The sequence below is a fragment of the Apodemus sylvaticus genome, chromosome 21 (assembly GCF_947179515.1).
Source record: "Apodemus sylvaticus chromosome 21, mApoSyl1.1, whole genome shotgun sequence".
Lineage (NCBI taxonomy): Eukaryota > Metazoa > Chordata > Mammalia > Rodentia > Muridae > Apodemus > Apodemus sylvaticus.
Genome location: NC_067492.1, coordinates 19,248,447 through 19,271,117, shown reverse-complemented (window position 1 = coordinate 19,271,117; position 22,671 = coordinate 19,248,447). Strand labels below are relative to the sequence as shown.

Below are 22,671 nucleotides of genomic sequence, written 5' to 3'. Positions count from 1 at the left end.
ATGGTTCAACAGAGCAGAGGCATTTCTAGTTCCTGTCACTCACTCAAAAGTTAGGAAGCCAGGCACTCCTCTCTCTGTAGTCCCTGCAGACCTTTTTTTTTTTTTTTTTTTAAGGACAGCCCTTTCCATGTATATTCATGTCAATCACCCTGCTAATGGCTAAGCTCCCTGCAGTCTTGGCCCACCCTGTTTCCTCTGACATCCCAGGACTGAGTATGCATGGGGCAGATAGCAGATGCTCACTGAACACATATATCTTAAAAAATGCTTTGTTCCACAAAGCATGATAACACACCCCTGCAATCTCAGGGAAGGAGACAGAGGATTGTGAGTTTGGGGCCAGCCTTGGCTACATAGTAAAAAGTCCTTTTTTAAAGAAAAAAACTATCCTTCCTGGTTTCCTCTTTAAGGCATTTCATATTCATAAACTCACTGGAATTGAGTTTATTGCATTATCTTTTGAACTTGTTCAAAATTTGTGCCACTTGATAAGTTACCAAGCCACGTATGTCACATCTGCTGAGTAAAATAGTGTCTTCTCATGGGTGGTAAGAGTGTTTCCTTCAGGTTCCAAGGATTTCAGCCTTCATGTGCAGTTTAGTGAGAATGTGAATTAGTACGGCCACCACAGAAAACAGTGTAAGTTTCCCAAAGAAATCAAAATAGAGCTACTATGTCACCCAGAGTTTCTCTTCTTGCTGCATATCCCGAGGAATGGGACATAGAATTGCACAGGCCCAGTCTTATGTTCTCTGCAGCATGATTTAAATAGCCAACCTGCTGAACTTCTTAAATGTCCATGGGCAGGTTGTATAGGACCTGCGTCGGCACAGGACAGACCAAGACCAAGTTCTCAGCACAAAGGAGATTTATTTATCCCAGAAGGACAGAGGGCAGGGGAATTAGAGAGAAAGACAGGAGACAGAGGACAAGGAAGAAGGGGAAGAGACAAAGGGGAGGGGAGGATGGAGGAGGGACAAAGGACTGCCTCTGGATAGAGGAGACAGATATGGACCATAGGTAAATGACAGTTTATAAAGGGAAAAGGGGAAACCTGGGTTAGCATGAGCTGGTTTTTTTTTTTATTGTACATGTTAATTAAGGTTGCCAAAAAGGGAACTTTTGACTGCTGGACTTCAGAACTTTGATAGCTGGACCTTGGTTAGTCAGCCTCAGGAAGAGGAAGTGGCCAAATAAAGGAACAGACCTTGGTGACTAGCTTTAGGAATGTAACCTATGGTTTCCAAGGGAGAGATAAGTGTGGAAGGGAAAAGCCTGCCACCGTGTGTGCCTGCTAGAGCCCTTCACAGGCAAGTCAAGAATGAGATGCGATATATACATACAAGGGAGTATTGTTCAGCCTTAAAAGAGATGCCCTCTTGGATGGGTAAGGTGCGCTCAGTGGGTAAAGGTGCTTTCTGCGAAGCCTGGCATCTGGAGTTTAATTCTAGGTACCCAAACCCTCTAACATGTGCAGGGCATCAGGTTGGGGGGGGGGGTCCCCTGACATTTGCAACAACATTGCTAAGTGAATCAGGCTAGACCCAGAAAGGCCAGTACCATAGCTCATGTTCTCAGGCGTATGCAGGCCATAAAAAAAAGACAGCTTGTACAAACAAGAGCAGAAAGGCAAGAGCCAGGACTCAGAGGGCAAGTGGGAAGATGCTGGTCAGACAACTGTGAGCCCTGGAGAGCCAGTGCACAGCACAGTGCCTGTAGCTGGTCACACATAGAATAGACCTAAGATCCCTGCGGGGTACAAGAGAGGAACTGCTTAGGAAATGCATGTGCTGATCTACTTAACCATAAGGACCATTTGCTATCCAAGCACGGGCCAAATATCCTTAAATATATGGGGAAGAAGTCATGAAATTATCACTTGAAAACAATGCCTTTCTTTCTTGTTCCTGTTTCAGGAAGGTGATGTCTGGCCCAACTCGTCAGCTGAAATCACTGTGTACTTTAACCCTCTAGAGGCCAGGCTCTACCAGCAGACGGTTTACTGTGACATTTCAGGTATGGACTTGTTCTGTGTGGTCACCAGGTTATCAAGTGCTCAGAGCATGTGTGTATGTCCATGTATGTATATATGTATATATATGTGTGTGTGTGTCTGTGTGTGTATATCTGTGTATGCATGTGTATATGAATGCATGTATGTGTTCACATGTGTATGTATGTGTATATACATATATGCATGTATATGTGTACATGTATGAGTATATGTGTGTATAAGAATGTGGGAGATCATGTACTCAGGTCATTCAGTGCTACATGATACCAATAGAAGGATCTATGTCCAAAGGGGCATCTCTGAATCCACTTCATTAAAGTCTGCCCCTTGGCAAAGCTTTAAAGTAATAATCAATTTGGATGGAAAGTAGTGGGGCAAAGTGAGAGTGAGGAAGGATCTTACGTGGTCTCAAAATGCCATCCATCAAAATACTTACCAGTTATAAGCGGAGGAAGTCAGTTTTACAGTGAAGAGCACAGAAGATGGCATCTTAGTTATGGAACAAGTGGCCCCCTAGGACCACTCCAAAAGGATGCAGCTAGGACACAGCGTCCTGTCAACAACATCAGGACCAGTCTACCACATCCTCTGGCCTGACCCAGGGGATGCTTCAGGCAAACCAACTGAAGCACAAATTGCCAGATTCAGCCTGGATAGTCACAAACTCCAGTGTCGTGAAAGTCAAGGGAGGAAGGAGAGCTATCCAAGAGAGACTGGAGAGCACTGTGGTGGTGACCTGATCTAGACTGAACATGCTGCTGCAAAGAGCACCCACGGGGAAGAGACAAGGGAGTTCTTTAGCCTTCTGGGGAAATTTGTCCTTTTTCATTATCCACCCATTGAGTCATTCATTGTCTGGTAAGACAGCCTCTCACTTCATGCCCTGGGCAAACCTGAAACTCACTGTGTAATCCAGGCAGGCCTCAAGCTCTCAGAGCTCCTACCTCAGCCTCCCAAATGCCGGGATTACAGACGTGAGCCACCAACCACATCCAACTTCTCTAACTCTGTATTAGGATTTGTTGCTTTACTAACTTCACATGACTCTCTTTGGCCCTCAATATGAGAGACACACGTCTAATTTACCTTTATCTTCTTTCCTTTGCTATGCTTATGGAGTCATAATTTACATACGGTAAAATTCACCCTGTCTCTGCCTTTTGACAGCCCTGAGTAGTGGTATCGCCCATACCCAAATCAAGATAGGGAGAACCTCCCCATCATCCCACAACGTTCTTTGATGCCTTTCATCGTCATCATCGCGTTCTTACTGTATTTATATCATGAGTTTTACTTACAGCTTTAAATTGTATATTAAACCCTAATGGTTTTGTTCCCTGGTCCTTATAATGCCTCTCTTAGCATATAAGGATACTTGTATACCTAACCTTTCCATCAATATTCTGCAACCCTCCCCTTCTGCCTTCTATGGGTTTGCCCAGTTCTTTAATAAGCTCATTATTGAGAACCATAGTTAAACATAACCATAACTATAGTTGCATAGATATCGTCACTCCAAGAATGTATGTTCCTAAGGCCTATACCAAGGAGTCTCTTTATAACCATCAGTAGCCGTGCTGCCTACCTCTGCTGTTTCATCTTAGGTTGCCCAGGGTAGCATGGATGCTCTGATTCTTTAAACTGGAAGGATGAATAATGAGTACACAGTCACCCCAAGTCCCACCAACTGTCCCCACCCACTCTCCCACATCCATGAAGCCATGCTCCTCCACCAGCCTTGGGCTGCCAACCAGAGACTGTGCTAGCCTCCCCTTCGACACACCTACCATCATACATGCCATGGGGATGGTTTCCCTGCTTTCCCATATAATCTTAACATCTCTGTATTCATCCCTAAGCAAAATGGTCTCAGCTTCCTGTATTTTTTTTGAAATTTCGATGTGGGAATATGCTGCAAGCACCAAGAACATAGAGCTAGCTATTCAACAAAATGGTCAATGAAAGAGCAGATGATTGAAACGAAAATACACCCAAATGGGTGACGTTTTCCTTGCACATCCCACATGGTGAGGTGGGATTCTCACCATGGCCCCATGATGAATGCGGAATGGATGAGAAGTTTCGGATAGGCATATATATATCACCTTCCCATGCCACAGACCAACATCCAGGACACCGGACGTCTTAGGGGGTGTGCAGGAAATGTTTGGCAGGGTGGCAGTGTTCAGACATAGCCTGGAAGCATGCCAATGGCCCCCATGCCACAGGTGGTGGGACCTCCTCCAGCTCTGCGGGGACACAGTGCTGGGCGTCATTCCAGGGGGCTGGGCTGCTCTCCAGGAGGTTCCTAAACAATACACCACGAGCTATATTCATCCATTGTTTCCTTTTGTGCTTTCAGATTCTCCCAGCAGATCTCTTATCCTGGGTAGACCACAATGCAGTGTTCTCCCCATCTGCGTGTCACTCTTCTTTATTTTGTTAGTCATTTATTAAAAGATTCAGTTGCCAAGGAGGGGCTCTGTTTATGTAGTGATTCCATATTATCATTCCTGTAAGTTCTGTGCAATTCTGTGTCCTTTGGAGGGCTGTTGATTACTGGCTATTATCTTCAACCAGCTGGCAAAACCCCCTGGTCCTACCTCACCAAGGAACACTTTGTTAAGTGGATAGAAAAGTTCCTTCCTGGCTGCCTTTCTTTTTGTTTGCCTTGGCTTTAAGATGCTGCAGTAGTTTGTTTCTTTCATCGTGCTGCTAAGTACTTGACAGAAGCAATTTAAGGGAAGAAGGGCTTAGTTTGTCTCTCCATTAGAGAGGGTCCAGTCCTTCCTTCAAGACACCAAATATGTAGCAGGGAGACTCCTCACATCTCAACAAAGTAGGATGCAAAATACTTGGGCTGGAAGGGGTGCTATGCTACAACCCTCAAGGGCTGCTCCCCAAGAATTACTTCCTCTAGCTTGAATTTCCTGATGGTTCTAAAGTCACCAAAAATAGCTCAGCCAGTAGGAGACCAAGTATCTGAACTTGTGAGTCTATTTTGCATTCAAATCGTAAAGGATCTCTATTTTCATAGAAGTAAGTACATAGAGTTCTGATTCCTTTTCACACTTATTTTTAAAGTAAAAGATTGTGTGTGTGTGTGTGTGTGTGTGTGTGTGTGTGTGTGTGTGTAAGAGCAGTCAGTGTTCTTACCTGCTGCCACCTCCCCAGCTCCCACCTTCAAGCTTTTAACTAAGGTACCAGTGGACTTCAGTTGCTACATTTATCTCTCTTTGCTTTCAGGTTAGTGTTAGGAATTGCCCTGTGCTTTGGTGTGCTGTGGTTCCACTGGGGCAGGTTTGCCTGTGCCAGCCCTGTATTTGGTACTTGCTAGGTTTCTTTATACTGTGCACATTTTATCAATCTTGGAAAATTCTCATCATCAGCCTCCTTCGGTGCTGCTTCCCTTTCTTCTCAATTCTCAGTTACCTCAGAAGTAATCTCTTCTTCAACCTCCTTATCTCCCCATGATTTATATATTTTTATTACGCTTATCTGCTTGTGTACGTGTACATCCAGCACAGCACATGGGTGGGCGTCAGAGGACTACTTGGAGTCTGGTCGGTTCTCTCCTTACGCTGTATGGGTCCTGGGGAGGGATCTCTGACCACCCGTCTGGGCAGCGATTGTTTTGCCTGCTGGGCCACCTTGCCACTGAACTCTGTTCTGAGTATTTTATTCTGTTATTTCTTCTGCTTGACTAATGATTTCTTTAGCCTTATCTATTCTTGGTATACTCATCTACCCAACTTTCCATTTTTATTGATTTCATTTTTACAAATCATGTAATTTTATATTTCCATATTTTCTTCCTTCATTGTGGTTTCTATTTCTTACTACTCCTCTTCAAATCTGTCGGGAAGGCCATGTTAGAGTTTCTCTAACAATTTTCTATTATGTACCTCTGGGGTTTCTTGTGGAAAGTACTGATTTTCCTCTGAAACTAGACTGTTCCCTCAGATAGTTGGAAATGTTTATATTGTAAAGTCATTTAATGAGGCTATGAGGTTCTGAACACACTCTTTTGGGCAGGGATTTTTGTTAGTTCTTCTGTCACACCTCTTCAGCAGCCTATCTAATGGTGTGCACGTCTGGGTTGCAAGTCTGTCCACGGGCCTTTGATTTCTCTCAGGACCATCTTCCCATCGTCAGACTGTTAGCTACATAACAGGCCTCATCGCTCCATCCTAGGCCAGTAGGTGGAACCTTCCTGGGCTGTTCTTGTTGCTGTTGTTTTTAGAGGTAGATTTTCCATGGTTCTAGGTTTATGGAAAAATCTTGGTTTAATATTCTGTTCCCAGATAAGAACAAGTTTACATCTTCTTAGTGTGTGGGTAAACAGGAGCCAGGAGACCATGACACCTGCGCCTACTCTGCAAATCACTGGACCTTCTTAGACTCATGTTGCTATTTTACTAGGCTTAGGTACACCCCCACCTTCATTTCTACTATCTGGTATTATCCTTCCTTTATTATGAGCTTAGATAAATGCTAAAATGTATATCTATCTGTTTTCAATTGCTTTATTTACTCTTTACATAGGAAGTGCAAGATTGATCTGAGTTAGCTAACTCTGCCTTGTCAGTTCACAGATTTAACAATTTTCTTATGTTTCTCAAGTTAATGTCCTTAGAGGATCTGTACCAGTCTCAACTCTGGCTACATTAAAAATGTAGATTATTGGGCTTCATCTATGTTTTATTGAAGCAAAATTCCGAGAAAGCAGTGCTGGAGAATGTGCATTTAAAATGAGGATGGAAAAGTAATTACAACCAAGTTGCAGGATTAAAGATTCATATACAAGGAAATGGGTTTTATTTCTGTATCCCAACAGTGAAGGGTGGGAAAATGAAATTTCAGAGAGCAATATTGCTTAAATAGCATTATGAATATAAAGTACTCAGAGATAAACCGGACAAAACGCAAGATCTGTGCAGTGAAGTGTATAAAAGATAGCTGTAATTACAGACCTGTACAAAAATGGAAAAGTCCACACTGCCTGTAATCAGTGATTTAGTGATGTTACAATGCCACCCACCCCCAGGTATGTATAGATTTGATGCAATCAAAATAATAAAAAAAATCTCAACTGCTTTTAAAAATAGGAATACACAAGCTGTCTCTGAAATTCCTGTGGAGGACCTGGCTCCCGTGGAGAGATGGCTCTGTGGTTAAGAGCACTGGCTTCTCTGAGTTCTTGAGAACCTGAGTTCAGTTCCCAGCACCATGCCAGGTGGTTCATGCTACCTGTGACCCCAGCTCCAGGGAGACATGTCACCTCTGGCATTCTCTCTCTCTCTCTCTCTCTCTCTCTCTCTCTCTCTCTCTCTCTCTCTCTGTGTGTGTGTGTGTGTGTGTGTGTGTGTGTGTGTGTGTGTGTTTCTGTCTGTTTCCTCTCTCTGTGTATGTGTCTCTCATACATACAATTTTTTAAAAATAATGAAAGTAAACCTCCCAAGTTTCCTGTAGAAATGCAGAGAATCTGGATGACCCAAATATTCAGAGGTTCAGGAACTAGAACCTGCAGACCTTTGACACTCTTCTTCAGCCTGTCATAGACCCTCTATGAATGTCCAGTGATCCTAGCTCCTGCGACCAGCAGTCCTTCCCTGTACAGATAACCCATCACCTTTGCTGCCAATAATCAAACTAATACAATATCGCTGTTTGGTGTTTATAAATACACCCACCTATGAGCACAAAGACTTCCAGCAAGTATCATTTGAGGCTCTCGGTGGCTCACTGGGGTGGCTGCACACTGCTTTTATTTCACAGATGAGAAAGTTAGAACAGAAAACTCGGGTGAGCTGCCTGCCTGAGGAACTCTGCATCCAGTATTTGAATCCAGTCTGAGCCATCCATACTCTGCCACACATCCCATCCCCTGGCAAGTTCCTCACCATTCCGTAATGACACAGAACCTGTGAAATGGTTCAATTATTGCAGCTAGGAGAAATGCCCAGGGGCCTAACTCATCCAGAACGCCACCCAGTTTCCCCAAGATGCCTAAAATATAAACCCAGCAACTCACCTGACACTACTGTATAATACCAAGAATTTAAAACATTAATTACCTATAAGCTTATCAATGGTTGACCATATCTACTCCCCAATACCAGATATGAATTATATTTTCTTTCTAGGCTGCTATGTCCTGGAACTATAATGTAAATGATAAAATAGTAGGCTGAAGGTTCTAAAAACACTACAAAAATGGCCCTCTGGCCAGAGGTCACCCTTGGTAGTTGGCAGAGGATGGCACAGAGATACACAAAGAACAAACGTTCACCAGGGGACTATGTGGGAACTACAACAGGGCATACTGGGTTTGATGTAAGGAAAATAGGTCAGTGTGTTTTCACAGAACAGCCCGGGTCAAGCAGCACCATCGCCTTCAGTCTTTGTTTTGCTCAGGGGAATGTAGGGTCTGGATGCATGGCTTGCTACTTTGGTCAGTCCAGGAGGATTCTGCTGTTGCTTCTTCTTCTTCTTCTTCTTCTTCTTCTTCTTCTTCTTCTTCTTCTTCTTCTTCTTCTTCTTCTTCTTCTTCTTCTTCTTCTTCTTCTTCTTCTTCTTTTTCTTCTTCTTCTCCTCCTCCTCCTCCTCCTCCTTCTCCTCCTACTCCTTCTCCTCCCCCCCTCCTCCTACTCCTCCTCTTCCCCTCCTCCTACTCCTCCTCTTCCTCCTCCTCTTGCTCTTCCTCTTGCTCCTCCTCCTCCTCTTCCTCCTCCTCCAAGTTTAACATTTTTGTTGTACAGTTTTTAGACTTTGTGTTTAAAGTCTTGTTCTGTACCTCATGTTAATAAGCAATTCTTTGATCCCCGTGTAGTCGGGGCTATGAAGAAATGCCAGAGACTCGGTAGTTTATAAACAAGGGAAGTTTTATGCCTCTGTAATTTTGCAGGTTGAGGAGTATGAGATCCAGGTGGCAGCAGACATGGTGCCTGATGAGGGCCCACTTCTCCCAATGCCTTCTTAGGTGGGTCCTTACCCCATGAGAGGGGTAAAGGAACTCCATCTGGGCCCCTCTGTAGGGACACCAACCTCTTTCAGAAATGCTCTGCCCTCATCCAGTCCTCTTCCCCAATTTCCACTTTTTTATCCTGCCACCTTGGGAATTGAGATTTCAATGCATGAATCTAAGTGCAGGCAGGCAGAGAACCGCAGATAGCAAGCTGTCAGAGGCCAGTGCTTTGCATCTTGCGGTATTTAAAGCAATGAAGTCCTTTGCCTGCAGGGATTTCAGGCTCATCAAATATGCTCTGTATCCCTTCACTCCTCATGGGTACGGCCAGCTTACTCCAAATGTACAGAAGAAACCATTTTTTAAATGCTTTAAGAGTGCACCCTTGCATTAAGGAGCCTGCCCTTGCAGCTTACAGCTCCCTTGCATTTGTTCCTCCTGATGCCTTTTTGCTAAAATGAGAAAAATACCTGCTCATAAAATCCTGTGCAAAAGGAACATTTGTAGCATGACCCTAAGATTCCGATAAGCCCCCAGGAATGAAGGGGTACTAGAGTCTTACATGCCTTCTGCCACAGGAGGTACCTAGTTACAGACAGGGCCAGCTCCTTTAAATAATAAATAATCTCCAAAGGAAACCGGGGTCCACTGCTTGTTATGATGCGTGTTTGGTTTTGTTTGTTTGTTTTCTTCTCTTTTGTTTTTAACAGAAGGCAGTCAAGGTAACAGATGGAGAAGGTTTAGGCCCAACAGTTATAAATAGCCCCACTGTTTATCCCTTGATACATTAGCAGCTTTCTCTCTTGGCTAGTCTGTGAGTTAGAATCTCAATCAAAAAACCATTTCTTGTGACCAAAGAGTTCAAGTCATTTCCCAGAGACTAGAATTCTAGAAGAACAGAGAAAGGTGACAGTATTTGGATGTTCTAAAAGTTCAACTTACATCATAGAGCAGTGTTTCTCATCCTGTGTTTTTCAGCCTATGGGTCACAACTCTTTTGGGGGGTAGAAGGTATCAGGTATCCTTTACACTAAATTATGATTCATAACAGTAGCAAAATTATAGCTGTGAAGTAGCAATGAAAATAATTTCAGGGTTAGGGGTCACCACAACATGTGGAATTGTACTAACTGGTCACAGTGTTGGGAAGGTTGAGATCCATCGATCCTAAAGCATTTGCCTTCACTGATGCCTGTTTTCCAGGAATGGAGCAGAGCGAAGAAACCCTCTACAGAGATTAGGTTTCCCAAATATTGTAAAACTCAGTCTTGCTTCTTATAATCAAAGTTGTAACTGCCTAATGGCCACAATCCTGCCTAGAACTAGACATACAAAAGGACAGTATTCCTGCCTCTGAAAGATAGTGAAGATAAAAAGCTACTAAGTAGCAACAGAAGACAGTAGGATGTCACATGGCATTATAATTAACGGTGTCAACAGTGAATGAGAACTGTTGCTTGCTGTCACTTGGTAGTTCTGAATGTATTTTCTATAACAATAAAAACTAAACCCAACAAGCCATCAAAAGTGTTTTGAGTATTCAAAGTTATATACAGAGCAAATATGTCCTTTTGCCCAGGAATTAAGGCCAGTGATTGATAACTGGAACCTCACAGAACTAAAACGCTCTGTACAGCTAAGAAACAACCAGTCATTGAAGAAGAAATCCCCAGAGCGAGAGAAAATGTGTCAGGCACACATCTGACAGGTGCGATTAATATCCATAATATACAAAGAACTCAGAAAGCAGTCAGGAAAACAAATGACCCAATTTTAGAATATGTGCTAGAGATCTACACAGAGTTCTCAATAGAAGAAATAAAAATGGCTAAGAAATACCTCAGTAAGTATTAATCATCTTTAGCAATCAGGGGAATTCAAGTTAAGACAACTTTGAGACTTTATTTCACCCCAGTCAGAATGGCTAGGATTGAGCCAGGTGAGATTAAAGGTGTGCCTTTAATCCCAGTACTCAAGAGGCAGAGGCAGGTGGATCTCTGTGAGTTCAAGGCCAGCCTGGTCTACAAAGCAAGTTCCAGGACAGCCAGGGCTATGCATAGAAACCCTATCTCCAAACAGCAACAATGACAAACATAAAATCCCAACCAACCAACCGAACAAAGAAGCAAAACCAGAACGGCTAGGATCAACCAAACAACTGGTTGTTTTGCTGGCAAGGCTGTAGAAATATAGGAATTTTTATTCACTGTTGGCAGGAATTCTAATTGGTCCTTCCACCCTGGAAATTAGTATGGAGAATTCTCAAAAAAATAAAATAAAAATAAAAATAAACCCAGCACATGACCCATCTGTACCATTCCTTGTCATCTGACCAAAGGACTCAACACCCTAATTCACAGAAACTTGCTCAACAGTGTTCATTACCTACTCTGTTCACAAGCTAGACATAGCTTGACATAGATTAACTAGACATAGAAACAACCTAGATGTCTTTCAACAGATGAATGGACACTGAAAATATCATATATTCTCAATGGAATAATATTCAGCTATAAAGAAAGATTAAATCCTGAAATTTGCAGGTAATTGGATGGACCTAGAATAGATCATATTGAATGAGGTATCCCAGACCTAGAAAGACAAGTGCCAAATATGTTCTCTGTGGTCCCCAGCTCCAGAGGGTCAGGTGTGAGTCTACAACTCAGAGTAACCATGGAAACCAAGATAGTATACTGTAGACAGGTAGCGGCAAGGGTTGGGGTTGGGTGGGGAATAGCAATATATAGGTGATAAAAAATGAGGAGTGGGAAGTGGGAGGGGCTTCAACTGGGGAGAAAAGTAGTCAATCAGTACAGAGAAGTTGGGACAAGGGACAAATTGTTGTTTGATAAAGCCTCAAGGGATTATTATTTTTATATTTACCTAAAACTGTAATTATTCATAGGGTGTGTATGTGTGTGTGTGTGTGTGTGTTGTATACACAGAGACACACACAGAAGTTAAACCACTGGGGCTGGCCATGCTCCTCAAAAAGAACCATGGACTGAAAAACTTGCAGTACCAGGGCACATAGCCAACCTCTCTCTTATGTCCTCTCCTCTTTTAGAATGTGGAAACATCTTCACTAGACAATATAAGATTAATCAGAAATTACCAGATACATAGAAAGCCTCTCATAACTCCACCTTCCTCTTGAATAGTTGGTCACAAGAAACATCCTCTTAAATGACTCCCTAAACAATATAGACTATCAGTGTAGCCCCTTGGTTGCCTCTCAGGACTTGAGGGGTGGACATCTGTTGCCGAAGACACAGCATGCTTAGGACACAGGATTCGGCTGACTAGAACTGAATTTGACTTGAAAAGCTCCCTTCCTGCCACCTCGAAATGGTTCTAGGAAATAGCTTACAAGCTGCTGATGGAGGAAAGCAGTCATGCAGCCCTACTCAGCTGTATTTTAAAACGAAAAAAATTAGGTACAAAGTATGTAATTTATGCTTTCGCTTATTTATATCAACAGTCGCTTTGATATATAATTAAGCACAGACAGTAGGCACCCTGACGTTGGCAATAATTCTTTTAAGAGGGTGGAGTCATGAGAGACTTTCTATATATCCGGTAATTTCTAATTAATCTTATAAAATCTAGTGAAGGTATTTCCATATTCTAAAAGAGGACAAGACACAAGAGAGAGGTTGGATGTGCCCTTGTTAACTCTGGCTTCATTGGGAATGTATTAAGACACATACATTTGAGGTCATTCCATGACCTCTGTGGAATGAGGTAGAAAAGTCTGGGTCAGATCCACAAAGCTAGACAGCTAGTTCTCTGGGTCTTCCTGAATCTAGATCAAAACAGTGTCCCTTAGCGTCTTGTGGTGGCTTCCACTTGCTGAGTGGCATCAATCAGTGGTCACCCCCTCAGATTCAGAGTAACTACCTTGCTTTATTAAAACTTCAGAATAATGCTAAGACTTGGTTAAATAAATTGTTTTAATTGAAGCAATACTTGTATATATATAATAACTACATTGTACAATATGATATTTGGATACATAAATGCTATGTTATGATCAAATCAAGGTAGGACTCCTTCCATTGTCTCAGCCATTTATCATTTGTGTCTTCTAGCATTTTGAAATATACAATGTATTCTGGCTTCCCCACTGTGCCATGGAACACTAGAACTAGTGTGTGTGTGTGTGTGTGTGTGTGTGTGTGTGTGTGTGTTGTATATGTATCTGTGAAAGAGAGAGACAGGGCGGTGTGCTTGGAGATAACACAGGGTCTTGTGCTGACCGTTCTTGCCTTTTTCCACTGAGCTGTATCCCCACCCTATCTGACTGTATTTGATAACCCTCCCTGCTCCACCTCTGGTAATCATTCCTCGACCCTCAGCTGCAATGGGGCCAGCTTTAGCATCTGCACAGGAGTGAGAACACGTAGCATTTGCCTTTCTGTACCTGGAGGTTAACTTTCTTAATTGTCTTTTCCCTGATAAAATGTCAGCCCAGATTGCTATGTAAGCTGTTTGTTAAAGGTAAGAACCCAGCAATATTACTGTTTCCTAAAGACGAGAGATGACCTCCACCTTAGTTAAATTGTAGTTCCCTCGGTACTGGACAGTACCGGGGGTCATTTGAGAAGCTCCGTGCTTTACATTGGTAATAAGCTGTGGGTGGTTTGGGATAATAAAGCACTGTCTGGTACTAAAGTCAGAATTGCTTTTATAGGCCGAGAGATCCGCTTGCCCCTCCGAATCAGAGGAGAAGGAATGGGGCCCAAGATTCACTTCAACTTCGAATTACTGGACATTGGCAAAGTGTTCGTTGGATCTGCCCACTGCTACGAGGTGGGCACCACCACTGCTCCCTGAGGCGTCTAACAGTATCTCATTTTCCCCTCTGCTTCTTTTGATGTGTTTTTTGTTTGCTAGAAATTTGGTTCAGTTGCCTCCTTTTGCATCTTCTGCCTCAATTCTAACCTCTCTCCTAGTCAAAAGAAGAATATCTTCTCCCATTCTTTTATTTTGTCAAGCGCTAAAGCTCTTGAGCACTGTGATTTAATTGGCTTTATCCTTCTCAATTTGTAGACTGCAGAGGGAAAAACCGTAAATACAGCTCCCCATCTGTCTAGTGCTTGTTCCGGGACAACATAAATACCACGGATCAGAGGAGAGAGAGCTTTTTGCATTTTCGAGACTGTCCTAATGAGGATAGTGATTTTCACACTTCAGGGTCTCTACTTGATCATCTCTCTCCTGGTCTGTGTTTTAAAAACCAATCATCACTTTTCCGAAAGAGTGTTGTGCTCCATCTTTCTAATTAAGCAGAAACTGGAATTTTCCAATATGAACTTACGGTCCTTCAGAGTCAAAGTCACTCCAGTGTCACCTTGTGGGTCAACTCACTCTTACACATCATTGTTATACACCTTCACATATATGACATATATATGCAAGTGGCTACCATGGAAACTGGGTTTCAAGGTACTCCTAAGTTGTAAATGTTTGTATCTTAGCGAGCTAATGCCAATACTTAATAAGTGATAAGTATCTGGGGAGAAGGTGTGTGTGTATGTGTATGTGTGTATCTGTCTGTCTCTGTGTGTGTATGTGTGTAATTTACAATCATTACAGAACTGTGAAAAGTAGGATTTATTATCTTTCCGTCATGAGAAATACCAGGAGAACATGGTCAGTTCTACAATACTGCCCTCAGGGAACTTTGGTAAAGTCTGATACTTTGTCTATAGTCTCTACACAGTCCTTGCAGAAAGCCCATGGAGCGGGCAGGGACAGTTGCTCCTTCTGTTTCTAGCCAAGTAAGCTAGGGCTTAGCGACAATTTTTCTACATAGGTTGATGATAGCTAAAGCATGGAGTGAAGGCTCAGCAGACACTCTCCTACAGTGCGGGAGTCTGGAACCACAGCATTCACTTCTAGCACACAGCTGCAAGACCAAAGCCTCCCCTGTAGTTGCCAGCTGAAGGGGAAAATTCTGGGGAATGCATATGAGGCTTTTATAGGAGACGGCCTTGCAGATAGCTTATTACTATCCTGGTCTATTACTTGTATAGGTCTACAAAGGGAGGACAGAGAATCTAGGCATGATGGCAGTATAGAAAGAACCCTGACATCCATAGGTGTAAGAAACTTGACCAAGCCACTCAGCTTGAGAACATTACGAGCCCCGGGTCACAAATCCCTCTGGGAATATGGGGTGTTCCCAGCACCCCACCTTTCCACATCAAGTTGATCCCATCTACAAGGAGAAGTGTCTACATGATGTGGAGACAGGGAACCTCATTCCCACACTCACAGGGGTAATGGAGTCGAATGAGGCCACACAAAGGCATACAAATGTTAGTGTCGGGCTCAATGATCTACACAGGCACACTGCCTGAGTAATATTAGTACATGAGAGAGCTACATACACGGCTAACTTCTACATTATTCTATGTTGTGCGCTCTTGAGAGAAGAGTCTCCAAAGCAGAGGGGAAAAATGAGATTTCTTACTCACTGATGTTCCTTGTGTAATTTGTCCCTGGTGAATTCTCCTTACACCTTACAGATTGTACTTTATGGGTGTCACACCAGGAAGACATTTAGTTCTGATGCGAAAGGGATATGGTTTCCCTGCCTATAATAATAATTTTTCTTTTAGCAATTGACTAGGCATGCCTAGATTTTAACTGCAGAGCAAACCCCAGCCAGCCAAAGTGTTCAGTGAGGTGAGACATCAGATTGGACAGAGGTGAAAGCGGCAGAGGGGGGTGATGAGGCGCATCTATAGGGAGATTTTTGCACTCTCGGCATCTTCAATGCTGACACTCCACTGCGTCTCTTAATTTATTATATTACCTCCTTGAGAAATCTGAATGACTAGCTACTGACCTTATCCACTGCTGAGCTCAGCAGATGCATAAGGAAAAACCTATAATCCCAAGAGTATGCAGAATTCTCCTGTGCAATCCTGGGGTAAACCAACAGGAGGTCAACTTCTATTATAAGTGATCCCCTCTCCCAAGGGTTGGACCTCAGGGGTAAGAGCCTCAGAACCATGTCCCAGACCATCAGCTGGATTCAGTATTCATGAGTAGATGTTTCCTTGTCAAGAGTAATAGAATGACATCATATTCTCCGATGTAGAGGGACGGGCTGGGAGATAGCTCTGTCAGTAAAGTGTTGCTACCCAAGCATAAGGAACTGAGGTCAGATCCCTGGGACCCTTGTAAAACCCTGGGCATGGTGGCACTTCCCTGTAATCCTAGTGCTAGGGAGAGGGGGACAGGAAGATACTTGGACGAGCTCAAGGCTTAGGGAGAGACTCTGTGTCTGTGACTAAGGCAGAGAGTAGTTAAGGAGGGAACTGTGGATGTGACCTCTGGCCTCCACATGCACAGACATACAGACATGTATGCATCTGCATACACAGGTGCATACCCACAGGAACACACACACACAGAGAGAGAGAGACAGAGACAGACAGAGACAGAGAACTGTCACTGTTCAGAAAATCTGGGAAAGATAGCCATATTACCCAAACAACAATAAAGGTAAAAAACAAAAGGGGTCTGTGCTTGTGTCTAGAGAGAACAACCAATGGCTATGAATGCCTTAGAGCAGCGGCCCTCAACCTTCCTCACACTGCGACCCTTCAATACGGTTCCACATGTTGCGGTGACCCTTCCCCTCCCCCCATACAATTCTTTTTCTTGCTGTTTCTTAACTGTAATCTTGCTATGTTGTGAATCATAATGTAAGTATCGGTGTTTTCCAGTGGTCTTAGTAGACCTCTTTTGCAGGGTCTACTTTGATTCCCCAAAGGGTGAGAGCCTCCGCTTTAGAGAGTGGCCTTCAGGGTTGTTTATATAATCAAGATATACTGTTTGTATGAATGAACATTTTAAAGGGTAGATAAAAATATGTTTTAAAAGTGTAGCCTACAAGATACCACTAGCATATGTGAGCTACCCTTTGAATGCAGGTAAGTCCTATGCCCACAGTACTGGGAAATAGAGATGTAAGTATCACTTTCATTTGTAAACTCTGTTGCCAGGTACGACTTTTACAATTACACGAATTAACACTCCTAACGAATGTTACTCTCCTAACACTATGGGAAGTTGAAGAGGGCAGATGGGAAAGTTGGGGCCTAGAGAAATCAGGGAGTTTGTCTAAAATTGCTTAGCTAGGAAGTCAAATGCAAATCTTGGATTTGAACCCAGGCTGCACGGCTTCCGAGTCCAAAAATAATCATTTTTCTATGTGGTCTCTTTAAAAGAGAAAAAGATAAGAACACAATTCGGACTACCAGGAACCTTAGAGCAGGGAAGTTTGGAAATAGACATAAAACGGTGAGCCAGGCAGCAAACAACCTTATTTATGGTTTTGTTTTGGTGCACTGGTTATCTGCCATTGGCAGAAGTAGCTCTGTTCCTCTGTGGAGGACACAGATTTCTTTCCAGAGCAGCCTGAGCCTCTGAGCTTACTCACCACAGCTGATCTCCTTGGCCACCTAACGCACTGCCCTGACAAAACAATAGGAGCCCTGTGGTGTGGTGGGGGATTCCTCTAGGCAGGGCACTGGGTTTGCATTACTACAAGCACTCTTCCCTCCTCTGAGACACCCCCTCCTCTTGCCATACCAGTCCTTACCCTTCAGCACTTATCCCAAAGCAGGAGATAGCCAACCACACCTCGGCTCCACCTCTCCCTCCCTGGACATTTGTCCTCTGGGTTCTGCAACCACACCCCATCACAGTCACTCTCTTCAAAGTCAGGGTGACCTCTCATTATACATAAAACCCCAATCTCATTTCCTAGAGCCCCTTCTGCTGACCTCTGTCCACTCTTCACATTTATGAGACACCTTCCTTGGTTTCCAGAATGTTCCAGCATTCCTCGCCACATCCCTTGGGTGTCTCACATTTTTCCTACTAAGTTTCTGGATGTCTTTGGACACTTCTCAGTTTTCACTTTTCCTAAGCCTCCTTGTGCATATGCACCTTGATGCTTGCTTATAGAGAACATTTAAGAGGTATTCTAAGAGTCACCATTTATAGATAGAATTATGACCAGATTCCATGTGGTAGAAAGAGGACAGATAACTAACTTGCTTTGACTAACCTCCAGCGTCTTGGGTGTAGATTAAGAGATGTGCCTATATATCAAAAGAGGAAGCTGGTCCCCCTTCTAAGTGTAAAGGCAGGATTGTCAAGGAACACAGAACAGTGCCTTTGCAGGCCCAGAATAGAACAGCGTGACTGTAGTACAGGTTCCTGTACACTAATGAGGAGGTGTGGGTGGGAACAGCAAATGAAGACCAGCTGTGGAGGACTCTGCACACCAGGCATGAGCTCTTCACATGCACTCTGAGCTACAGTGCAATCAAGCAAGGTACCAGGACATTAGCGTACAGGAATAAAGCTTCTGTAGTAAAATGATTGCTTGCATAAGAATCCCCAGATAGCCACTCATCCAATGGTGTTTGAGATGAACACATCCCAGGAGGATGAACTCTCATCTTCAGAGAGTACGCCTCATCATCTGGAGTCCTTGGTGACATCTGACATGCAGTCTCCAGGCTCTGTGACAGGCGCAGGCTGAGGCAGTTGGTGCCACTCCATTCTGACTTGCCCTCTTCTTTTAAGGCCCACACTTAACCTCAGTTTCCTCATGCATGTGAAAGAATTGTCTTTTTGTGGTTCCTTTATAGAGAATATTTAAAAGTTAGTCTAAGAGCCTTCATTCATAGATATAACTACAGCCAGTCTTTTAGTGGTATGAATATAATTCAAATGACTAACTTTAAGATTTTTTTTTTAATTTTTAGTTCTGTATATGTGGAGGGAATGCATGTGAGTACAGGTTCTTGTGAGGTCTGTAGAGCTGGAGTTCAGGTAGTCATGAGCTACCCAACATGGGTTCCAGAAACAGAACTTGGATCCTCTGCATGCACTCTTAGCCTCTGAGCCATCACTCCAGCCCCAACTAACTTAATTTTAAAGCAAACACCAAAAGTATAAAATGATCTCGTGACATAGGAGTCTAGTCTTCAAGCATTTAGGACATCAGACAATTCAGTTCTCTCAAGAGTTTCCTTTGGTCATAATTCCCGAGTTTTGCCCTGAAGCTGAACAATACATCATGTATTTACACGGGATCTGACCGCTGTTCCCTTGACCTGACTACATCTGACTTTGCCCGACACAGGCAATCCTGTCCAACAAAGGCAGCATCGATGCCCTCTTCAACGTCATCCCTCCAACTTCAGCCATGGGGGCCTGCTTTGTTTTCAATCCCAAAGAAGGCATCATTGAACCGAGCGGGGTCCAAGCTGTCCAGATCTCCTTCAGTTCTACCATGTTGGGGCACTTTGAAGAAGAGTTCCTGATCGACGTCAACGGATCCCCTGAGCCTGTGAAATTAACCATTAAGTACGGTATATTCGTAACTAAGGGGGAAACTGACTGCAGTTTTCCCTGCTGCTTTCTAGAGCCTCAAAATGTAGATAATGTCTTAGATGTTCACAATTGTCTGTTGATATGAACCCTTCAGCATAGTGGAATGTTTTCAATGCCCACCAGTGTTTCGTTCCATATTGGATGTCCTTGTAATATGGATGCAGATATTTTATCTTGACATCTGGTTGTCCTGTAAGTTGTAGCCTATCAAATAAGGATTTAAATAAGTGGTTCCAAACCTGTTGGTCATGACTCCTTTGAGGGTGGCATACCAGATACCCTGATTATCAAACATTCACATCATAATTCATAACAGTAGCAAAACCATAATTATGAAGTAGCAATGAATTTTATGGTTGGGGTCACCACAACATGAGGCAGCATTAGGAAGGTTGAGAACTGACTACATCTGAATACTGGAGTCCTAGCTACTCTCTGCGGTTTCCTATGCAAGTACTAATCAGGCCAGACCCTTCTGGGCTTCTGAGACTAAAAGATATTGGGCATGTTCCCCATGGTGTTGTGTAGACTGAACCCTATGTTTTAAGTTGTTTGGAGAAAATGAGTTATTGTGGTAGTTCCCGGATCAACCTGTCTTCTTGACAACAGCTTTGTTTATTTTTAGTTTCTCTGAACTTTGGTCATTCACTTTTATCATATGAAAATTCTGTAAACAACCTTATTTACAATGCCCTCAAGCACTGCAAAAGTGACCACTTTTTAGTCTGTTTGCTAAGGTTAGACACTTAAAGCTTTTATGACAGAAGTCTTCTGAGGGTGTTTTGCACGGTTTGTGGTAACTGATAGTCGCAAATATAATTTGTCCTTGGGTTTTGAAAAAAAATCTGTTTTTGTAATCCAACAGGATGATATTGATCATTGCTGTTTAAAAAGATAATTTTCTCCCAAATAGAAAGATCACACCTTCAAAACACATCACCCTGACTCTAAAAGCCAGTCACAAGAGATTCTTTAAATACATGAAAAAGTCTCTCTTATGGTTACTGCTAACAGTCTCCATACTTCTACACAATGATGTGTCTCTTGGAGTCCAGGATAGCAAGGAAAGAAAGATATTATGTGTTTGTTTGTTTGTTTGTTTGTTTGTTTGTTTGTTTTTAAAGTATTGATCTCATACTATCCACTAGAAATTTAGAATCTTGAGATCAGCTCAAAGGCTTTTATTCTCAAACCTTTTATTCTCAAACTCATCTTGAGAACTCCTTTTATTGTCTAGACTGTGTCCCCAAGCTTTCAGGTATTGAGTCTTAGCATCTTAGAGTGTCACTGTTCCTGGAGATGAGACCCTTAAGTAGGTGATTAAGTTAATATGAGGTCACAGAGGTAGAGTAAAATCCAATAGAAGTGGATTAGAAGTGAAGATTAGGGCATGGACATACAGAACAAGACACAAAGTAGAGATGCCGTCTAGAGCTGAAGGCAGAAGCCCTTGGGAAAAAATACAACTATTGCCAAGGCCCACGCTTCCAAGGACAGAAATGAATTTCTATCATTTGCTGTTCCATTTTTGGTTGTTGTTGTTGTTGTTGTTGTTAGAGACAGTCCCTGATAACTAAGGAGGGGAAAATGGCATACCTTATACCATGCCTGGGGACTTAGCCCATCACCTTAGGATTTTCTTAAAATCTCAAGGGTTATCTGAAACACTCTCAAGACATCTATAATTTTCCCTCGATCATCCGTGTTTGTTATAACATTAAAAATCCATTCTGTCATGGTGTTGCTCATCTGTCATCCCAGCACTTGAGAAGGAGAGGCAGGAGGATTAGAGTTCAAGATCATTCAGCTACACGGCAAGTTTGAGATCAACCTGGGCTCCATGAGACCCTATCTTAAAAAAAAAAAACTATTAAAAATTAGAATTATTTCCCAAATAGTTGAAAGCACAGACTGTTCCAGAAGGTGTGGCAGACTTGTGCTGACCCATGATTTACGTCCTTCAGCCTCTGTGCCGTAGCCCACAGCATGAGCAGTCAGCCTGTTTCTTGTGTCCATTAACAACTCACACCTCACACCTCATAGCAAGCTGTTCATCTGGTCCCTTGAGGGACCTTTATCTTCCCTCAGAAGATCAACTCTCCAAGTTTTTGGGTCAAACTTTCTGACTTCCTGATATCTTTATGCGTTATCAAGAATCATACCCTGAAACAACATCCAGCAACCAACACGAAAACTTTGCTTCAGATGCTTACAGATTTACTCTTTTGTGGGCCTAAGACAGAGGATATCCTTTATGAATATAGACAACAATAATCCTTAACAATGAACCACCAAACCAACCTATAAAAGGATTAAACACCAGGATCAGATGGATTTTACCCCAGAAAGTCAAGGCTGGATCACATAGCAAAATAAGCCAGCATGACATAACATTAGTAACATATAATATTACAAGATAAAAGAGAAATCCAAATAGTTATCTGAGCACACACAAAAGGGCTTTTGCCAAAACCCACCAATGTTCTGTGATTTAAAAAGGGAAAGAGATCAAGAGCTTAATAATATGCAGAAATTTCTTCAACATAAATCAGAGACCCAAACTCAAGAGCCAATGCTATAAGACAGTTCACAGCAAGCACACATCAATATGTATGGCTTTGGATTAGACAGCAGTGTCTCAGACAAGACACCTAAGCACAAAGCAAGCAAAGACAAATAAAGTAGACTTCATCAAAACATAAGAAGATTTGTGCTTCAAAGTTCACTACCAAGCTGAGTAGGAGATTGTATTTGCAATTCAGGTATCTAATAAGGGACTTCTAACTAATATATTTAGATACAATGCAGTAAGAAGATTAAATAATAAGATTTAGAACTACACTGAGCTTTTTAAGACACTTACCTCAAAAAGAAAGAGGTCTGAGCAATATCATGGTTAGGGAGATGTATGTCAAGAAAGGCCACCACGCCATCGTGTAGTTTTGGCTATAGGCAACAAAACGGAAAATAAACACTGGCAAGGCTTTGAGGCAATTGGAGTATACACTTGATGGCTGTGTGACAGTATCGACTGTCAACTTGACAGGACCCAGAATTACCGAGGAGACAAACCTCTGGACTCGTCTGTGATAGAGTTTCTAGACTGCATTTATTTAGGTGAGGAGACCCAGTCTAACCGGGCTGGGATCTCAGGCTGAGTGAGAAAGAGAAAGATCCCTAACCGCAGATGTAACATGACCAGATGTCCCTGCTGCCACGCCTTCCCGGCCATGGTGGGCTGCACTCTTAAACTGTGAGCCAA

The 22,671-nt window shown here is 42.8% G+C and overlaps 1 protein-coding gene across 1 annotated transcript in view; it reads left to right on the top strand.

Annotated features, from left to right (window-relative positions):
* Positions 1-22,671, top strand: part of Hydin (HYDIN axonemal central pair apparatus protein) — a 325,093-nt gene that overhangs the window by 75,738 nt on the left and 226,684 nt on the right. Inside the window, exons 9-11 of the mRNA XM_052166496.1 lie at positions 1,917-2,016; positions 13,675-13,793; positions 19,159-19,382. Of these exons, the coding sequence (XP_052022456.1) occupies positions 1,917-2,016; positions 13,675-13,793; positions 19,159-19,382 (443 nt within the window). The remainder of the gene's footprint in view (positions 1-1,916; positions 2,017-13,674; positions 13,794-19,158; positions 19,383-22,671) is intronic.